The sequence below is a fragment of the Montipora foliosa genome, unplaced genomic scaffold (genome assembly GCF_036669935.1).
Source record: "Montipora foliosa isolate CH-2021 unplaced genomic scaffold, ASM3666993v2 scaffold_380, whole genome shotgun sequence".
NCBI lineage: Eukaryota > Metazoa > Cnidaria > Anthozoa > Scleractinia > Acroporidae > Montipora > Montipora foliosa.
Genome location: NW_027179680.1, coordinates 67,983 through 89,242, shown reverse-complemented (window position 1 = coordinate 89,242; position 21,260 = coordinate 67,983). Strand labels below are relative to the sequence as shown.

The 21,260-nt window shown below is 39.3% G+C and overlaps 1 protein-coding gene across 1 annotated transcript; it reads left to right on the top strand.

Moving 5' to 3' along the window:
- Positions 1–194: 194 nt before the first annotated feature.
- On the top strand, positions 195–20,999 carry LOC137987679 (cysteine-rich with EGF-like domain protein 2). Its single transcript, XM_068833751.1, has 15 exons — positions 195–490; positions 1,320–1,402; positions 2,113–2,167; positions 3,067–3,122; positions 3,575–3,627; positions 10,543–10,581; positions 11,468–11,517; positions 13,035–13,161; positions 13,355–13,456; positions 13,633–13,713; positions 14,450–14,551; positions 15,712–15,795; positions 17,344–17,439; positions 19,206–19,346; positions 20,804–20,999. Exons 1-15 carry the CDS (start codon positions 362–364, stop codon positions 20,935–20,937), a joined length of 1,332 nt encoding a protein of 443 aa, XP_068689852.1. The 5' UTR covers positions 195–361; the 3' UTR covers positions 20,938–20,999.
- The last annotated feature ends 261 nt before the right edge of the window (positions 21,000–21,260 follow it).

Here is a 21,260-nt window from a genome sequence, read left to right as displayed (position 1 = left end):
ATTGCATTAAGAATTCGGTTTCATGAATTTAGAGAAGCCTTTGAGGCTTTTTAAAATCTTGCGTTTTCCAATTTTTGAGCAAAGTTTTCTCGAAAACCTCTCACTTCGAGGAGGTCTCAAAAAGGTGGTAATGATTTATCTGATATTCTCCTGTTTGTATGCTAAGGTTTTTCCCAGCTCCTCAGCGGTTTTGTTCTGAGACACAGTTGTGCTTGGTGCCGGCTAATCGCTGATCTACATGTACATAAACTTGTCAAAGAATGTGTTACTTCTTCCTAACAAATAATGCTGATTTAAAGATCTGATTTATGGTTCCATTGCGTGACCGTGAGAATAAGCACTTGTGGAGATTTGTTTGAAAATGTTCCTAAAATATTTGCTACATATCGTGTTGGTAGTAATTTTAGTTTTCGGTGAACTGAGATCATTCGCGAGAGAGAAAAAGGCAAAATGCCCTACATGTACAGATATAGTAGAAGCATTTAAAAAGGTAAACAATTGCATATGATTCTTTCACTATTTCTGATGATAATTATTATTTTTTTGATAGTAATATTTTATGGCAGCTGGAAGGTAGTTTTTATTATTATTTATTTTTTTTTTTTGTTATTAATTTTTCCCTACATAAACTCAAAGTGGCGTAAAAAAATTGTAATTTCTTTGAAGACATTGTGTCAAAACTTGAAAATTTTGATAGATGTATAGTAAAGTGATCTTGTGCTTCATGTTAATGATCTCGTGTTGTAGCCAAAGTTCATCTTTTTATACTACTATTTGAGTTATTTTGCAATTTGATTGGCCAACCGCAGGAGTCTCAGTCCAGCGCATGAAAATTACAGCTATATCTCACATATACTAGGGGAAGTACAAGAGCTTGTAATTACCCCCTCAAATTGCTCATATACATATTAGGTATTTCAATGTGTTGTGAGCAGATTTTCTTGGGTCAAATATAAATTCGAAAGAATGGAAAGTATGATATATGGGTGGTTAATTAAAGAGCTTCACAACTTCTCCATGTTTGGCACTGATTGAACCAATGGTAACATCATGTACAGTGTAAGTTGAACACGTTGACTCCTTTGGTGCCCTAGGACATCCCCAGTTGATAAGTAAAATTGCCTAGCGTTAGACAGAGTAAAATCTGTTAAGTCTCACTCCTAGGGGTTAGTGCTTTGTCACGTTACTGCTCTTGATTGATTTAATTACGTCCTTTAAAGCAAGAGAGAGACTGCATATAGTTTTGTGTTTGTAACTGGAATTGTGTAAAAGAAAAGGTGTATAACATAATTTGATGGTTTAATTAACATGCATTGCAGCGTAAAGATATGACAGAAAAATCAAATTTTGGGGGTGGAAACACGGCATGGGAGGAAAGAGCATTGGGAAGTTGGGCAACTAGGTAAGCCTGAACATTCTTTTGTGAGGATAAAAATTATTGTTATATACCTAGACTTTCACTCAACAAAACAAGCACTGACTGGTTGATTTTTGGTCATGTGCCCCTGATCAAATTCAAATGTATCCTGTTTGGGATACAATTCCACAGTTGTTGCCTGCTCCAGATGTTTTGCTGTGATTGTTGAAGGAAAAGTCTAAGTAATTATATAACAAAGCACTTATTTGCCTCAGGTTCCTCAGGAAACTAGTTAGTTTTGTTTTCCCTCGAGTCCTGATGTTTCCCTCAGGACCATACATTAAGTGTATAATATTCTTAGTTTGATCCCTACAATAGAGAGGCCCTTCTAGAGGGGGGTGATTGGGGGTCCTTATTCCCTTTAAAAATCTGCTTGTGTTCTTAAAGTTACTTCGAAACTTGTTCTCATCTTTTTAATCCCTAAAATGGTTCATTTTCCCTAAGAGATTTTTGTTGGTTGCCCTGTTCAAATTAGCCATGTTCCTCAACCTTTTTCCCAGGGTCTCTCTTCTCTGCCTCCTTTGTGGTTGAGGACAACAGAGGCAGAGTAGAGAGACCCTGAGAGCGAGGTTGCATGTTTCCTTGTTGTTCAAAACCCCTGGGAGGGCATCGATAGATGTGTCATACCAGAATATCCTGTACTCTATTAATATTTCTATGGGATACAACTATTTATTTTGTTTCTCTTGTTTCAGTGAAACAAGGTTAGTTGAAATAATGGAAGGACTCTGTGAAGACAGTGCTTCGGAGGTAATCACAGTATTTGAAATAATGGTAAAAATAAAATGATTTCACCTATATATAGAGGATATTACATTGTGGTGAGAAGATATGAATTTTATGTTTGATTGGCAAGAACAATGATATCTCCTGAGTTTTCGTAGCAAATGAGTGAGATATTGTTCTTGCCATGAGAACATAAAATTCATCTCTTCAAGCTAACATGTAATTTTCTTTTTATTACATAGACAATAAATATACCTGATAGAGATTGAAAAGCAGGCCTTAATACAAACACTTGTTATTAATACAAACAGTCCCTGGATGTAGTGGTCATATTGATTCTACGAGTGTTTTACTGTGATTTTCATAATTCTGTGGAATCTTATCTTCAAGCGTTAAGCCCCAAACTGGAAGTTTGATTGACGGAAGCCAAAATGCAGTTTGGCCGATGGCGCTTAAGGATGAATTTCGTAGAATTATGAAAAATGTAGTAATTGCTGTAAAACACTCCCATTCATATAATAAAACACTTACTTTCTCCCTGACAACTGGGCTGTTACAAATTACTGACTTCCTACTGACCCCTCTCTAAATTTGTGAGAAATTAAAATTAAGATTAACCCATTGACTCCTCGGGGTTCCCCATTGACAAGTAAAATCGTCTGGCGTTAACTTAGACAGAGTAAAATAGTAAGATTGGCCATTTTGGGCCGTTCAGGCGTCAAAGTGTTACAAAAATACATCGTGGCCGACTTGAAGTAAAGGAAAAATAACAATCACCTTTAAATTTTAAAGATGGAGGAAGAGGGTCGACCCAGGGTCAGTGGGAGGTCAGTAGTTGGGTCAGTGTCTCAGTACTAGCCCTTGACAACTAGGAGAAAGTCAGATATTTCAAAGGCTAAGCCTTATTATGTTTTGGTTTCCAGTGTCATGCAATGGTGGAGGAACAAGAGGAGACTTTAGAAGAATGGTGGTTTAAACAGTAAGTGCAATAAAAGTAAGAAGAGGAGCATTTTTAGAAAAAGGAATTATGAGCAGCCAACGTATTTGCTGATTGGATGTACATAACTGCAATAACTTTTCTTTCAATTTTAGCCAAACTATTAAACTGGGCCAGAAAGGTGTTTTGCTGGAACATCTATAAATATCACTTACTACCCTTATGGTAAATTCTTGAAATCAGAGTTTGTCACCTTAAGTTGTGAGGCATGCTTTTGCCACTTCAGTTTTTTGACATATACTGTCGTGGCAGTTATGTACTTAATTACTTTATGACTGGTTCAGGAAGAGGAAATTATTACCCTCATCCCAGACTGTAATTGGCAACCCGGGCACGGCAAAGTAGGCCTATCTTATCTACTTTTTCAAATAATAATAATTATAATTATTATTATTATCTTGGGCATGTTTCATTAGGTAATTTGTATCTTTCAGTGAATTCAAAAATGAAGACATGAAGACTTGGCTTTGTATTGCAAAATTAAAAGGTAGGGAAGAGAATGCCTTAAACAAGTGAAAATATGAGGGGATGAATTCGGCCCCATCAGAGAAATGTCAATTTTTGCAAAGCTTATTTTGGGGCATCAAGGTTACTCTTGAAAAAAGGTGCCACACTCAAATTATTATTGTGATGCCAATGAATTCAGTGATAGGTCATGAAGGAAAACAAAATGATAGTCGTTATGTTATTATGCCCAGGGCTTGCGCGGTAATGTTAGCGGACCTCGTGCTTCCGCACAGCTTTAACAAAAGGCACATGTCGAAGTGTGAAAGCCTAAAGCTTGAAACCAGTATTAAAGGATTTTTCCAGGGGCCAATAGATGCAACACCCTTGAGTACAAATGTTAATACCATCTCCCTTGACACTGGGGCCACAAGGTTGAACACACTCCGGTTGAACGTCCCGCTTTTGGTCTTTCAGATCATAGCTCAGTTGAAGTACAGCCAAAGCAAAGGGCTAAGACATCGCAATCAATGCATACTGTTATTTCAAGGGACCTACGACCTAGTAACCGTCTTGCAATGCGAACGTATCTCAATGAAGTCGATGTTACTGCGGTGATCAGAGCTATGACAACTTGCGAAGAAAAGGTGTCGATGTTACAAAAGATCATCAAAACTGGCCTTGATTTCGTTTTGCCGATGAAGCCTAAAATTGTTCATCGAACGGAACCACCTTGGATAAATTCCACTCTTAAGAACTTGATTCGAAAGCGACAAAAGGCCCTAGGCCGAGGAGACCGAGCGGAGTTTAACCACCTGAGAAACCTTGTTAACCGAGAACGCAAAAGATGCCGCACGAAGTACTACGAATGTAAAGTGCAACACCTAAAGGGGTGTTCCCCAGCTAAGTGGTGGGGCAAAATCAAGAGACTCAGTGGAATGGAAGGGCCCTCTGGGTCACGTGATAATATTTTAAAGTCCGTTCATCACTTAGAAGGTGCTCGTGGTCTATCAGCAGATGATCTTGCAAACCACATTAACACAACTTTCCTAGCCCCAATGGAGGTCTTTGTACCGCTTACCCACAATCCATTTAGAGGGGACGCCTTTGTGTCTTCGAGCAGAACTATGAATGATGATTTTCCACCGCTATCAGAGTTTTCTATCTTTAGAAAGTTATGCTCTATTAATCCAGCCAAGGCACAAGGACCGGACGGTATTCCCGGATGGCTTCTAAAGGAGAATGCAGATCTTTTGGCGCCACCCATCATGGATATCATGAATTCTTCCTTTAGCGAAGGCCGGTTGCCTTTATCTTGGAAAGAGGCAGATATTGTCCCTGTCCCCAAACAAAGACCTATCCAAGACGTCAACAAGCACCTTCGCCCTATCTCCCTCACGCCTATTCTTTCAAAGTTTGCAGAAGATTATGTTGTTCATGACTTTGTGATGCCCGCCGTGCTTAAAAAAATCGACAAAAGGCAATATGGGACAATACCTAAATCATGCACTACGCACGCCCTTGTCAGCATGATCCATAACTGGCACGTCAGCTCTGATGGGAACTCGGTCGCGATTAGAGCGGTTTTATTTGATTTCCGTAAGGCGTTCGATCTTATTGACCATAATATCTTAGTGCGTAAACTTTCAGATTACGATATTCCGAACCCCATATTATGCTGGATTGTTGACTTTCTATCGGATAGGAGACAGAGAGTTAAACTCGCCCAAGACTGCTTCTCCGAATGGCGTTACATTCCGGCCGGTGTTCCACAGGGGACAAAGCTTGGGCCGTGGTTATTCTTAATAATGATTAATGATTTGAAAGCAGGAGAGGCAGAGATGTGGAAATATGTGGATGATACCACAATCTCTGAGGTAATAACTAAAGGGCAAAAGAGCTGTATTCAGCAAATGGTAGACGATCTTGCTATTCAAGCAAGGAATGACGGTTTTCAGTTAAACGAAAGAAAATGCAAAGAGCTTAGGATTAGCTTTGCAAAAAACGAACCAGAGTTTGACCCTATTTGGGTGAACCGTCAGACCCTAGAGACTGTGAACAGTGTGAAATTATTAGGACTCAATATAAGCAGTGATTTAAAATGGAATGTCCATGTGTCAGAACTAGTTAGGAAAGTTTCAACAAGATTATATTTTCTTAGACAGCTTAAGAAATCGCATGTAGCCACAAGAGAGCTTCTTCTATTTTACATTACATGCATTCGCTCTATTCTGGAGTACGGCAGCCCAGTTTTTCATCACGCTCTACCAAGTTATCTAAGCGAAGACCTAGAAAGACTTCAAAAACACGCTATGAAGATTATTTACCCCGAACTATCGTATGCTAAGGCTCTAGAGCTGTCTGGACTTCCAACACTGTATGATAGAAGAGAGTCAATTGCAGCAAAGTTGTTCGATGAAATATGTGCAAATCAATCTCACAGTCTTCACAAACTACTTCCAAGTAGATACCAACCAAGCTACTATCTGAGAGAAAAAAGAACATTTATTCGTCCGAAATGTAAAACTGAAAGATGCAAGAATAGTTTTCTTTTAAGTTTTGTTCATAGTAGCTGAGAACTAGATATGAATTTGTTTCTTATTGTATATAGGAATTTGACGCATGCTTTTAATGTGTGATTCTTTAACAATTTTTATGTAGTATAAGTCCTATAATTAGTTTGTAGTTAAGCGCAGTTGTAAATTTTGTATTTGTAAGCCTTACCGCAATTCAGCTTTTGGCTGCAAGTTTTTAAGGTGAATAAACTATCTATCTATCTATCTACAAGGAACACAAACAATTGCCCTTTGTAAGTTAGACTCGAGTGCCGATACAAATAACATACCTAAGTCCTTATACCAGTAATTAACCAAGGTGAAGTTGACAGGGCATGGTGGGAATGAAATCCCAAACCTAGGGCCTTACAACCCCAGCCCTAAAGTAATCCAAGCAGAAGTAGTTGATGTCGGTGGCCCAGTCATAATTGGTAACCCCTCAGGCCAGGTCCTGAACCTTCTCAAACTCACCTGTCCCATCACTGTTTAGAGTTACCATCAGAGTCCTTCTCAGACAACCACACCCAAAACTGGAGAAAGCTTGAAAGACACAATCAATCTGCAAACAGTCAAATTATTCACTGCAGGAGCAAAACAGCACCCATTTCCACTGACAAAGGACTATTTGCTTAAAGAATATGATGTCTTCACTGGAACTGGGTGCTTTCCAGGGCCACCATACCAGATGGAAACTGATTCTTAAATATTTTGCCAGTACAGAATGCGCCAAGACGGGTCTTTGTGCATTTACAAGAGGCTTACAAAGAAGACCTAGATCGTCTGATCAACTGCAAAATCCTATGTGAAGTTCTAAACAAGTATACATCATGGGTAAACTCCACTGTGGTTACAATGGAGCCAAATGGTTCAATCTGCCTCTGCCTGGACCCACATGACCTTAACAAGGCCATCCAGCGAAACCCTCACTATGAGAGAACCATAGACAATGTTATACCTAAAGTGAGTGGTGCATCACATTTCAGCATTCTAGATGCTCCCAGTGGATTCTGGAAAGTGGAGTTGGACAAAGAGAAGTAAACTTAATTTGCACCCTCAACCCCCCTTGGGGAAAGCACCAGTGGAAAAGGCTTCCATTTTGGGCTAACCTGTAGTGGAGATGTGTTTCAAGCAAAAATGGACACAGTCTTTGGAAGGCTGGATAGGTTGAGTGGAATTGCAGATGACACCTTTGTGTAGGGCAAAAGTGAGGCAGAACACAATCAGCACAAAATAAATGTCTTGGGCACAGCTATAGAAAACAACATATGGTTCAACCCAGGCAAGTTTCAGTTTAAGGTGGACCCCCCCTAATGGTCTCAGACCTGATGACAACAAAGTGAAAGCAATCAGGTTCATGCCTCATCCAACAAACTTAGCTGAGCTTCAGTCCTTCATGGGAATGATCAATTACCTATTAAACAGCTTTTCCCCTGTCCTGGCCCAGGCCTCAGGACCCCTACGACAGTTGTTGAAGAAAGAAGCATCCTTCATCTGGCAGGTTGAGCATCAAAAAGCAATTCAAAGTCTCAAACAAGCTATCACCGAAACACCAGGCCTAGCCTATTATGAGCCGGAAAAGGAAAACCTGATCCAGACAGATGCTAGTGTAGAGCGCATTGGATGCGTACTGATTCAGGACGGAAGATTGGTGTGCTTTGCAAGTCAGTGAAACCGAGTCAAGATACAGTAAGATAGAGAGAGAAATGTTCGCTTCCTGTTTGGTCCCGAGAGAGGTTCAACCACTATGTCTTCAGCAAGAAGGTCACCATTGAAACAGACTACAAACCACTTGAGAGCATATGGAAGAAGAGCATACCCAGTGCATCACCACGTCTACAGAGGCTCATGACAAAATATGATGTGGAATTGAGATACATCCAAGGAAAGACCAACGTAATTGCTGATACCCTTTCCAGATTTAGCCACATGAAACCACCCATGGGCGATAATGAGGTACCACTGGTCAAAATAAATTTTTTTACCAACACCCTACAGGCAACTCCAGCTAAGTTGAACGAAATATGTGATCATACAAGCCAAGACCCTGTGCTTAGCTACCTCAAGGAATTGCACACCATGGATGGTCTGAACGTTCAAACAAATGCCCCCCAGACTTGAAGGATTTATAAAATTATAGAGAGGACAAAAGTGTTGAGAATGGTCTGGTTCTCAAATGGCATTGCCTCATGATCCCAAGCAAATTAAGCCCACAAATGGTGCAGATTGGCCACTATGGCCACATGGGAAGAGAAAAATGCCTCCTGAAAGCAAAAGACTGCCTCTTTTGGCCAGGCATCTCAAGAGAAATCAAAGAAATGACATCCAGCTGCCCCACCTGCATGCACTTTTCCACAGTCGAAGGAACCACTGCAGCCTCACAGTGTACTGTACCAAGCCTTCCATGGCAGAAAGTTGCTATGGATCTTTTAAACTATCATGGTGCCCAGTACCCTCTTGTGGCTGACTACTACAACAAGTACCCCATACTGAGAAAACTGAATTCTACTACATCAACTGCTGTAATCAACCACCGTAAGTCAATCTTTGCTGAGTATGGGATACCTGAGACCTTGATATCCGACAACAGGCGTCGGTATAGCAGTCAAGAGTTTGCTTCCTTCTGTGACCTGTAGGGTATCAAACATGTTACCAACTCACCAAGGTATCCACAAAGCAATGGGATTATAGTGAGAATGGTCCAGACAGTGAAAAATCTCTTGCAAAAGGCAGGCGTTTCTGGCCAAGATCCATACCTTGTACTTTTGATGTATCGAACCTCACCTGTCGACAACAACCTACCGTCACCAGCACAGCTGTTAAACCAAGCACTGTATCAAACACAGCTGCCCTGTGCTGGACACGTCCAAAGGGCACAAGCCATGGAAAGCCACCATGACCAGTTACAGTTCCGCCAAGGCATGCAAAGAAAACAGTATGACAGGAACCCATCATGTGAACTGACAAAACTGTTGCCTGGCCAACAAGTGACTGTATTCCAGCCACAGAACAAGACCTGGACTTTGCCAGAGGTGAAGGGGGAAGCAGGCAAGCCAAGGTCTTACATAGTCAAGACAGCAGCAGCAGATGGCTCTGAACTGAGATGTAATAGAGTACAGCTTAAGACTTCAGGAACCCTGCCAATGCTGCGTGACAAAAACAAACCAGTTGAGCCCAGTACGCCAACTTCAGTACCAACCCCAGCTGAATTGTGGCAAATACCCCTTCAGCCAGCTGAAGCTGTTACCCAAACAGATGCAGCTCCAATGACAACTAGGAGCAGACTTGTGAACTCCATTATGGACTGTTCTGATATCAGAATACCAGAGACACACATCATTCTGTTGTTAACTCGTTTGGGTTATTATTTTTTTGTTTATATAATATTATTTGTATGGTCACAGTTGCTGTTTCATTCATATTTAGTACCAGGCTCATTTTAGGGCGGAGACGTTATGTTATTATGCCCAGGGTTCGTGAGGTACTGTTAGCAGACCTTGTACTTTCACACAGCTTTAGCAAAAAGCACATGTCTAAGTGTGAAAGCTTTAAGCTTGAAACCAGTATTAAAGGATTGGTAAGGACCCATATTTCAGTATCTTTACAATAGTATACGTTAGAGATCAGGTTTTCAAGTGTCTTTTGCATTAATCATAATAAATTATTTCTGTTTTTACTAGTTTTCCCAAATTAACGGTTGTTACTACATGTGTAATGCATGACAAGGTCTTACATAGTCAATAGTTCCCAGTGTTGTGGCCTGTCTTCTGTGGTATATCATGGTTGGGAGGGTAAATGCTCGGAGACATTAGCTACACCAAGCTACTCTAAAATCCGAGGGTAAAGACATATGATATGATATGACCTCCCTTTGCAGCATACCAGGGTGTGCTCAGTGTCACAGTGAGTGCTAGTTATCAATAGGTAGCTTCTTGTTGCCAGATGTAAATGTATCTTAAATGTTACTTTGCCACGTGTAAGTCAGGTGTCTATATTACTAAAATGTAGTGAACTTCATAACAGTAACAAAATCAGTTTAATAAATATTAACTTCAGGCGGTAGGTTCTAAAAGGAAATCTGGTAACATGCAAGCTCTTTTCGTAATGTACTTTTTGGTCCCCTAGAGCCACAAAAATGGGTTAAACAATGTGGATTTACTGGGAAATTAATGATAAAAATTAATGTTACATATCGTTTTGATGACCTCATGTCATTATTGAAATTATGTAAAAACCTTTAATTAAGTTAAACATAAGATAGGACATGTGGTTGTCAAATCATTATGTAACATTTTTATCATTAATATTTTTCCTTTTAGAGTGTTTTTAAGATCAATCTTTGTTAGGGTTTACAGGCTGGATAAAAATGTATAAATGTATTAATATGCAATGTAATTCAATTTCAGTTTGTTGTCCTGTTGGTACTTTTGGTCCAGACTGCAAAGGTACATCAATTTGTATCTCCCATTAATAATATAAGAGTGCAAGTTATTTGTGAAGGGCCCGGCGAGGACAATCACCTTCTCTATGAATAATTATAATGATCTCTAATCTAATGAACCCCAGACTATCAGGGCAATTACACCAGTGACCTTAGGAAAATTTAGTTTGAATTATTATTATTATTATTATTATTTTAATTATTACCATTACTTAATTAACATGATTACAAAATGTAATGACTCCGAAATACTACTATGATACTGCTGTACCGCCATAGTAATGGCCACCCAACCCTGGAACTGTGTTTTTTTGGCTGAGCAAACATGTCTGCCCTAAGTTTGAATAAAAGCTAAAAGAAACTTTTTCATGGTGTCAACAGTGGGACAAACCCCGGGGGATCAGACCATTTTCAGATCAAGATTGATGTTCAGTTATTTTGAGTCCTACTCACTAATTCAATTACACTCACCCGTACTCAACACCATGAAGCTACAATGTATAAGCAGCAGAATTTCAAAAGGGAAAACATTCTGCAGCCTCAGACCCTCTAAACTGACTTTGAAACTACAACCCTTGACTATGGATAAATATCTGCAGCCCCTTCATTGGACTGGTCATCCCCCGGAGACCTTCACAAGCGATTCAAGTGTAACCTTATCTTTGATGTCCCCAGCAACTAAAGCAGAGGACAGAAAGGCCAGATCCCTTCTTCTCTGGGCTGGTGACAAAGGATGAGAGATTTATTACACAGCTACATGGATGGATGATGCAGATCAACTCAAACTAGAACCTTCAAAATTTAGTTTGTCTAAATTTCTTTGTGCTTCAATAATAGTCCTGAAAAAGTGCCACAAAAAAGAGAAAATTATATTGTCTGTATCGTTTCAGATTGTTCTGGAGGCAAAGACAGTCCTTGTAATGGTCATGGAAAATGTGAGGTAAGCTTGTACTTAATTAAGGTGTTTCTAGAGGAGGGCGTAAGGGGAGTACGAAACCTGCAAAACTGTACAGAAAAAGGTAAAAAACACAATTTAACCGTATTGAAAATCACTAAAATATCGCAACCACAGAAACAAATAGGAGCTGAGAATGTAGTACATCAAAGTTGCCATATCATTGCAATTAGAGTAATATGAGCAATTAGTATGTACTCACTCAGTGATCTTGATGTTTCAAGCAAATTATCTGATTGGATCGCCATCTCAGATTAATTGAGCATTATTCATTCCCTACGGTGTCAATAATGCATAATCCAAACAAAACAAAATGGCCGGCATAAACTCGCATTTCGCCAGCATTTCTGAACCGGAAAATTGGTAATACAAGATGATGCTGTGCTACAGAAATACAAATAGGCCCACAAAATTTGGCCTGAAAGTTTTCTTAGAAGACCTCATACTTTTGCCAACCAGTGTTTGACTTCGTTTTTCCAGATAATTATTGCTGAAAATTAAACAATCTTCACGCCAACACTTAGTTTAACTCGGAGTAATTATATTTTGTGGGGCTGGTTTGCCCTGCAAAACGAATTTGTTTAATACTAAAATCAAGGAATTAAAAAAATGTTTAGGAAAGTTCTTCATGGCCACAAGGAAACAAGACAGGTCATATTACAACAATGCAACGACCCTTCAGCTAACCCTAAATACAACAAGGTGCCTTCATGGAACTCTTGGTGTGTCCTTGAAAGAATTGGCCAGACCCCCTTAATGAACATCCTGTAACAAAGGTGACTATTATGGTTTGGTCACGTCATGCGCATGCCATCAACATGCTCGTCCCACTGACTGCTCCACTGAGCACCATGAGAATGCCGTCTCTTGGGTAGGCCATACATGCAATGGCATGAGGCGGTCACTAGGAACCTGCAGGAGTTCATCTCCTATGAGGAAGCAGTGATATCAGCGGAGGACAGAAAGCAACGGCATTCCTTTGTGTTGGTTCAATGTGGGTCATAATCCAAAGAAGAAAAAGAAGATGGTTTTCATAGCTACAGGTTTCCAAAACCATGCTTGCTTTAATTTCATTTCCCAGTCTAGTGAAAATGGAAATAAATATGAGGGCCCAGTACCAAAAAAAAGGAAAGGAAAGGAACTTCATTATTTTCATTGTCTAGTCGTTCTAGCGCTGAAGCACTAATTGGGGACACTATAAACTGAAATTAACAATTATATAAATGAAATCAAGTCAAATGTTGGTTTTTGAGGAGAGGGGAAACCGGAGTACCCAGAGAAAACCTTTCGGTTTCAGAGTAGAGAACCAACAAACTCAACTCACATGACGCTGAGTCTGGGAATCAAACCCGGGCCACATTGGTGGGAGGCAAGTGCTCTCACCACTGTGCCATCCTGCACCCCCATCTACCTACTTTGTTTACATTGTACATGTATGTTCTCTTTCTGTGTAAAGGCCTTAATAAGCCAGTAGTAGTACCAAATGATGTCTGCCTTCATAGGGTGATGGCACCAGGGAGGGGTCAGGCAAGTGTTCATGTGACAGTGGCTATGAAGGAGATGTGTGTGATGAATGTGCTGATTTGCATTATGAAGAGAAAGATCAAGATTCAAAACTTAAGTGCACAGGTGAGTGACTTAAAACCACACAAAATAAAGACATTGGATAAATATTAGCACTTTATCCTGTTATCAGAAGTGCATATTTTTTAAATTGAGTGAATACAGCTCCAAATATAAATCAGTACCACCACATTCAAATTACTAGTAATGGTAAGAATGTTGTCCGCATAAATAAACATCCCTTTATAATGGTTTTCAGCTTGTCATGAGTCTTGTGCTGATAGCTGTACTGGAGCTTCACCAAAAGACTGCGAGAAGTGCAAAAGTGGCTGGGAGATGACAGATGAAGAGGGCTGTCAAGGTATTTTATCAATGCAAATTACTCTTGGAAAATTCTCCTCCCAGAGATATAGTGTGATCTGAGAATTTATTACGCTGATCAGCCTCTGTATGGTGCAATCTTCGATTGTACAGGTTATTTTTTTGTTTATTTATGCTGATACATCATTCATTTTGTTCATGTTGCTTAATGTTTAGACAAAAATGAATGCGATGAAGAAGACAAGTGTGAGGCTGGCAAATATTGCGTAAATAACCCTGGCTCTTACAAATGTAAAGGTATGTGAAAGAAAGATAACCCTCTCCAAAAGAAAAGACGTCTACTGGTACTCTCTGTCTCTTTTTCTGTTTTCTGTTTTACGTCTTATCCTTTTTTTAACCTTTGCCTCATTTTTCCACATCAAATGAAGATGTTTTCTTCCTGGTTTTTATCAAAATAAAAAATAATAAATTATCATTAGAAGAAATGACAGAGGTGGCTGATAAGCGTTCCTTCCTTGTTGGTATAGTTGCTAAGACTGACACGTTCAGTGTGAATTAACTTTCCATTGTGATGTGTAAAAATATGCACAAAGTTTGATTATGGACAACAACAACAACAACAACGTTTATCTTGAGTATCTTTATCTTGTCACAATGTGACATTTATTACTAATATTTAATTTTCCTTAGTAGTTGCAAGATTAATATTATTATTATTATTATTATTATTATTATTATTATTATTATTATTTCCAAACTTTCGAACTGTTATTATTATTATTATTATTATTATTATTATTATTGTAATACTCTTATTTGTTGGAACAACTGTTACTTTGTACTTAGTTTAGGTAGATACTGTAACCACAAACCTTGCACAACTGACACTACTTGTAGATAGCTGATGCAAATTATTTTTTGTTGTCATGGGAAGCGACAAAAAAGTGGAGGTTTGGAAAAAGGGATCTGTGGTGGTATACACACATGTCTTTGAATGTTTCTTGTTTGAGATCTGTTTTCCTTTCTTCAACAGCATGCGATGATTCATGTGAAGGCAATTGTACCGGTGAGGGTCCCAAGGGGTGTACTGAATGTGCCAAGGGGTTTGTCGAGACTGATGAGGAGGGATGTAAAGGTGGGTCAAGCTATAACATGGGCATCTGTTTTAATCAAATGCGTGCATTTTATTTTGAGTTTTCTCTTTGAGTGGTATTTTGTAAATTATTAAGCATTATGTCTGCCATATCACGGAAAACAAAGAAATTTATTAACTGATGCCATCAGCAGCAATTCTCTCATTCAAGGTAATTGTGGGCTCTCAAAATTAGCCATCTAACAAAGAAAGCTTTCCTTCCACTTTCCTTGTGGGCTGACACACCCTGACAAAGAAAGCTTTTGTTTATGAACAACATCTAGGTTCGCTCAAAAACCGCAATGCAAATGCAAATTGACACTTGAAGATTTTGCTCTGTCTAACGCCAGACGATTTTACTCGTCAATGGGGAATTCCTCGGCGGCGAAAGGGTTAACAACATCTAGCTATTAAGCTATATGTCCATTACGACAAATGCTTTTTGAATATTTCGTCTTTTGGACAGGCAAACAGGCGATATTTAAGGGTAAAAGTTACGCAATGAAATCACTCTTCACTTCAAGTTGCCTTATTTTCACCATGTAATCTTGAACTCTTTGTTCTTTTATGTGCGTGAAAACTACATCTGCAGCAATTTCATACCCTTGGGCTAGTGTTAGATCAGTAACTGTTGTCCGTTGATGCACTTGCCAAGTGTTCTTTGCCTTAGGCGATGGAATAGCTAAGCGTCACGAATACTTGAGCCCGGAAGGGGGGGGGGGGGGGTTCACTGTTGTTTGTGTTATTATATTAAATGTATATTTTATATTTCTTCTCTTGAGACCCTAAACGCGACCTTCACGTCTACATATGGGCTACATATCTCTGGGCAAAACGTCATCATATCATATGATGACGTTTTGCCCACAAAACAAAAGAGACAAAAATCCGAAAATTTTCCTCCTAAGAGAGATGAGGAGCTTCCCCGCCCCTATCATATGCGAGCTTCAGATTAAGTCTATGTAATTACTTTTTCCATCTCTGGTTGTTAACATTCGAGCACAAAAAGATGATTTCCAATCAATTTCCAGAGATTCCTTTCACGGGACAATCCCACATGCCGGACGCTCCCTAAATTTTAGAAAAACTGCTTTGATTATGAGGGCTGAAGTTTTAAGAAGTCTTGGTTTTTGGCCTTAATTAGTCTTTGATCGTTCTTTTAGATGTTGATGAATGTGCGGAGAATTCGACCATCTGTGAAAACGGCAAATTTTGTGACAACTCACCAGGATCTTACGCTTGTCGAGGTAAGGAGAAAGGAAAGGAATGTTATCGGAAGGTTTCAGTTAATTTGTACCGAGTTTTCCTCTCCGTAACACGCAAGCGTTTTGTGGGCCTTGTAGTTCTACAAAGAGTGAATTAGGAGCCGTGAGAAAGATCTTGGGTTATAATAACTAAATTAACGTGGGACTCTCGTGTGTATATGGATACCGCTATGCAAACAAGTTACTCGGCTTGATGTGACGCATCTGCTCTACGCTGACTGACTTAAAAGTCAGAAGAACTTTGTATCTCACCTCAAATAAGCGACGCAACTGGAGAATGCTCTCCCAACCACGCAACTTTGAAGCAGAAAGTGGAAACAGTACAGAGAGGAGCCACACACTGGACTATACAAGTCTTGCCAGACGAATTGTCATACAAAGAGAGACTCATGAAACTGGACCAGTTGCCGCTTACCTATATGACGGCGAGGTTAAGGAGTTTGATTTCTTTATAAAGGCCTTACAGGGCTACATTGACATTGATATTAGTTTTGTTGAGATTGTAAGCCATGGTTGTACTCGGCGTTCCCAGTCTACTAATGTGATGTATTTAGAAATGCCTTTTTGTAATTCGACTACTTATCAGTCCTCCCTTTTTATTTGTTGTCTTAAATTATGGAACCTAATATGCAAATTCGTTATACCTAGTAATTTTCTTAGTATTAAGCCCTGGCCAAACTATCGAACAAAGTTTGATTCCGCATACAACATGGTTGGATGTGAATGTTGAGGTAGTGGCAAAACACTCATCCAACATTGCTTGACAAAACTGATTCAAGTTCAAGTTGGCGCTAAATTTATAAATATTACGCTAATACTGAAACGGGCGGAAATGACGGATTCAAACGAGGAAACCCCAAAAAATGGTTAAGAGAGCATGTTAGGAGGTAATAAGAATGTGCCCGGATCAATTTGCAGAAATTTTAAATGGTATTGAACAAGAAATCTCCAAGCGGAGCGATTTTAGTGATTAAGGGGACTAAAAGTGCCCCGAAGACATGGTCTTGCTTCATACTCGCTGATCAAGATTTCTGGATATTGAGTTCATCAACTTCCAAGACGTCCCATTGATCTTTGTCCGCCATTTTTATTGCAAATAATGCTAGAAGCCTAGGCTTGAAAATAAGGTAGCGATTCGTGATTGACTAGCAGCGCGAACGTGACTCGATTCAGGACACAACTTTGTTGGAAGTAATGTTTTAAAAACGAGCAGCAGTGTTTTATCAGGATATAAAGCTCATACACGTGACATTTTTTCGGTGTTTTGATACGCCGCTTTTTAATGTCCCTTTCACTAACGTATACAAAGAAAAATTAATGTGTTAGGGTTGGGGTTTGGAAGCCCAAGTGAAGGCTACCAGAGCATCTTGTTGTCGTCGTGAAACGCTTTATTCTGCATGGCTAAAGAAGGAAAAGGAAAATGAAGAAATGCTTGACCAAACGGCGTGTTTTTGACCCCTCGTAACGACTATAATAGATTAAGATGTTATGTTTGAAGTGAAATGAAATGAAATGTATGTATTGTTTTAGTTTGCGACTCTGCTTGTGAGACATGCATAGGAAAAGGCTCACGAGGATGCACCAAATGCAGCTTAGGATACAAAATGGATAACAACGATTGTAAAGGTAATTAGTATATATTGCCTTTTCAAAAATTCCTCAATCTATCGAAAATGTTGTTTTCCTGCTCTGGAAGCATAACCAGATCCAAAATATTTGCTATTCAGAGGAATCAGATTTGTAATGGTAATTGAACTGAAAGGAGTGCAATGTGGTCTGAAATCATACATGTGATTTCAAAATCAAACGAGCGCGCAGAGCGAGTTCAATATGAAATCACAAGTATGATTTCAGACCAAACTTGCACGACACGAATTTCAGAAATCACACAGTAATTATATTTAAGGACGTTCGCGCCCAAAACGTTCCCACGTACAGAATTTCTTTAAACTTGCCACGCAGAAAGGTAATGTTCTACTTTTGCCAAAAAGGCAAAAAAAATGGGGGGTCACCGTGCTCGTTTTCGAGATCATGAGGTGCATTTTTAGAAGATTGCGTTACTTTAAGACGATCTTAGTTTACAAGTGTCAGCAATAAAAAAGCTACATGAGTGAAATTTAGATCAGGTAAGCGTACTCAGTTCAATATAACTAATATAGCTAAATTAACCTTTGCAACTGATGTCTTTTTCTGAGGTGAAATAGACCTTGAAAAACGATACATATTAGTCTAAGGGCCGATTTACACGGTACGACTTTGTCGCATGCGACAACGGTTTACGACAGGCCCACGACATGATTTACAATTGTTGTGTACGTCAGAAAAAATGTCGTATCATTTTAAAACATGTTTTAAAACGCTGCGACAATCGTTAGTCGTGTCGTAGGCCTGTCGTGAGCTTGTCGCATGCGACAAAATCGTATCGTGTAAATCGGCCCTAAGAAAGAAAACTTCGGTCGCACGAGAGCATAAAAGGCCAAATATTTGTAACTTCTCACGTACAGATTTTTTTTGTTTTTTGTTAAAATGGACAAAATCAAGAAAGGAAGTGATCTACGGAAAGAAAAATGGGGGTCACCGAGCATTCAAGAGAGTAAAATCGCTGCGAAGTTCTCAAAGCGATTGTCTATTCGCACTGTCACGCCATTGCGTGACACTTCCGAGAAGACCTGGGTCCACAGCTATCCCATGATGCCACATACTTTCATGTTCTATTCTTGCGTAAAATTTTTGTGCCTTTAGCATCGTGTTTACCTGCGTGGTCTACGATGGATGACGTGTGCGTGACATGTGCGAAAAGATGCGTAGTAGCAATGGGCGCGAACGTCCTTAATCGCTAAAATACAGGATTTTATTCTGTATAGCAATATTTTATTGATCCAGTTGGGAACAAAACATGCAAAATTCGCCACACAATGGTATTCTTTGTCTTTCATTTTCCTGCAATTTGATTGGTTACCGTAAACAAGCCTTGAAATCTGATTGGCTGTTTTGTTTTAGTGTTCCTTTCTACTTGGCTGGGGAAATGGTGCGATTTAGAGCAAAAAATAGTGTGATTTGGGAATAAATCGCACTGCTGAGAGTTAATCAGATTACAAGGATCACCAGTGATTTCTAAATGGCTGTAATAATGCAGAAATATTTCGATCTCGACAGCAGTAGGTAAATGTGTTCACTGGCACTTAGACGTGCCCTTATAGGCAGAAATAAGATCAATAAGTAAGGAATGTATCTTTTTAAAAATTCTTCAACTTTCAAACAAATTGGCGGGGACTACTGCTATTCATTGTAAATAGTTGACAAGCCACATTTTTGAGGTCCTGATGTGTCTCTGGTGTATATTTGCGAGAGATATAGATACGTTAACGCAAGGAATTGTTTTTCCTCTACAGATGAGGACGAATGTTCAGCACGTAAACACGACTGTGACAAAACCACACAGAGCTGCAGAAATATACCCGGTAGCTTCACCTGTGATTGCAAAAAGGGCTTCACACGTGATGGTGACAGATGTGTAAAGAAAGAAAAGAAAGGTAAAAAGAGGATTCAAAAGAACACAAAGATTGAAGAGGAACTGGATAAAGGCAATTACTTTCCTGACCTTCAAACGAAAATTGGCGTTATGTTGTACGCAGTTTTCTTCGCTTTTGTGGTTGCTGCTGTTATTAAACGAAGCAGGCTCACTATGTTTATACTGACGCTGGTCTATGGTTGTGTATTCTGGTATCTGAAGGGATGATTACCGGTGGGACTCGATGTCTGAATGGATATTCTTCTCTTTGTTGCTAAACGTATTTTAGTGCCAGAGATCCACTTTTCGGGTATCAAGATCAACAGAGGTTACTTATGACGCAAGAAGAGATTTCACGATTAGCCAAAACTAAACATGATTGTTTGCGTTATGGGAAATTTCATTTGACCTGCGAAATAGAGTGAAGATTATCGCATTTCGTTGGGAAACTCAAGCTGTTTCAAAGGAAGCCCATCAAAATCCAGGCTTGAAACAGACGAGTATGTAGTATGTGTGTAAGAACTCACAAACTATCGATCACAACTGAACGCGACTAAAACTGAGATGATTTCAGGAAAACGTGACGAGTGAAGTTAAAATTACAACTCTAATTTCACATTGGTGCATTTGAGATCTGTTTTATTCGTAAAGAGGAATATGACAGAAGTTTCTAAAAACAAGGAAACAGGTCTTCCCACCCACATAATCCGTTCTAGTGGAGTCAATTGAATCGACTGCTTTCGGGCGGGTACCAAATACAGGTCACAACACAAGTCACAGGTCATTGTTTTACCAATACAGAAACAACCCTAACCGTTCACCAATGCTAACATTAGGCCTAAAATCTTTTGTTTAGCCCTAATTCATCGTTATCACTCGGCGGCCACTTTGGATTCCGTGGGGAACAAAGGCTTTGTGTTTGCATTGTCTTTGCCCGTCCAGCCTCACACTGAATGACAGGTTTGACAGGCAAAATCTTTTGTTTGAACATTGAGTTATATGGGTCTATTAGGGCTAAGGTTAGCCTTAATAAATGTTGACGATTCTCTCTGTATTGTTAAAACAATGACCTGTGACCTGTGTTTTGCACGTGCCCGACTACTTTCCAATAATGTTTAAAATCTTCACAGAGGTTTTACTAACGACACATATATCAGAAAAACTCGATTTTTGTTGGTTCCAGTTTTCCAAACCTGTAACCAACTATTTGTTACAATCGATCACTTCAGTACAGCAGTCTTTGTGCACATTGGACAAGCCCGGGGCTGTCACACGATGGGTCTCACCCTATGCTACAGCTTGAGACTTCCATGTTCCTTTTACTCGCTACTTTGCTTTTTATCTGATACAACTACTGGTGTCACTTTTGTTATAGCTTTTCTTCTTCCAATAATTCCCTCTTCTTTTGGCTATCGTTTTTCAGTCGACTTAAGATTTTATTTTATTTTATTGTTTTTGCTTTGTTATTATTAAATGTAGAAGTTGTGAACGATGATGATGATGATGATGATGATGACGAGGAGGACGATGACGACAACGGCGGTGATTATGAACAAGAAGAAAAAGACGGAGACGATAGCAAAAGTGACTCCAGTAAACGAGAGGAGTTATGAAAGAACTTTTTAAAAAATTACACCAAAGAAAAAGACGAAATAAATTATTTGTTCTTAAGAAATATCATTTTCATTTAAGGGTATTGTGATCGTTGTTAATGGAATGATGTGTGCCCAAAATTATTTACTTTTATTTTGTGAAAAGTCGTAATTTCATTGGTGCATGTGTATTTATTTCAACTGAAGGGAGGCCTCTACCGTGGGACTAAAATGCGCAGTCGTTTATGTGCATGTTGCTATGTGGCACACAAATTATTTCAATTTTAAAGCCACCTGTCGATTTCTGTTGCCAGACACGACTCCGGCATCATCAGCCTCTGTGT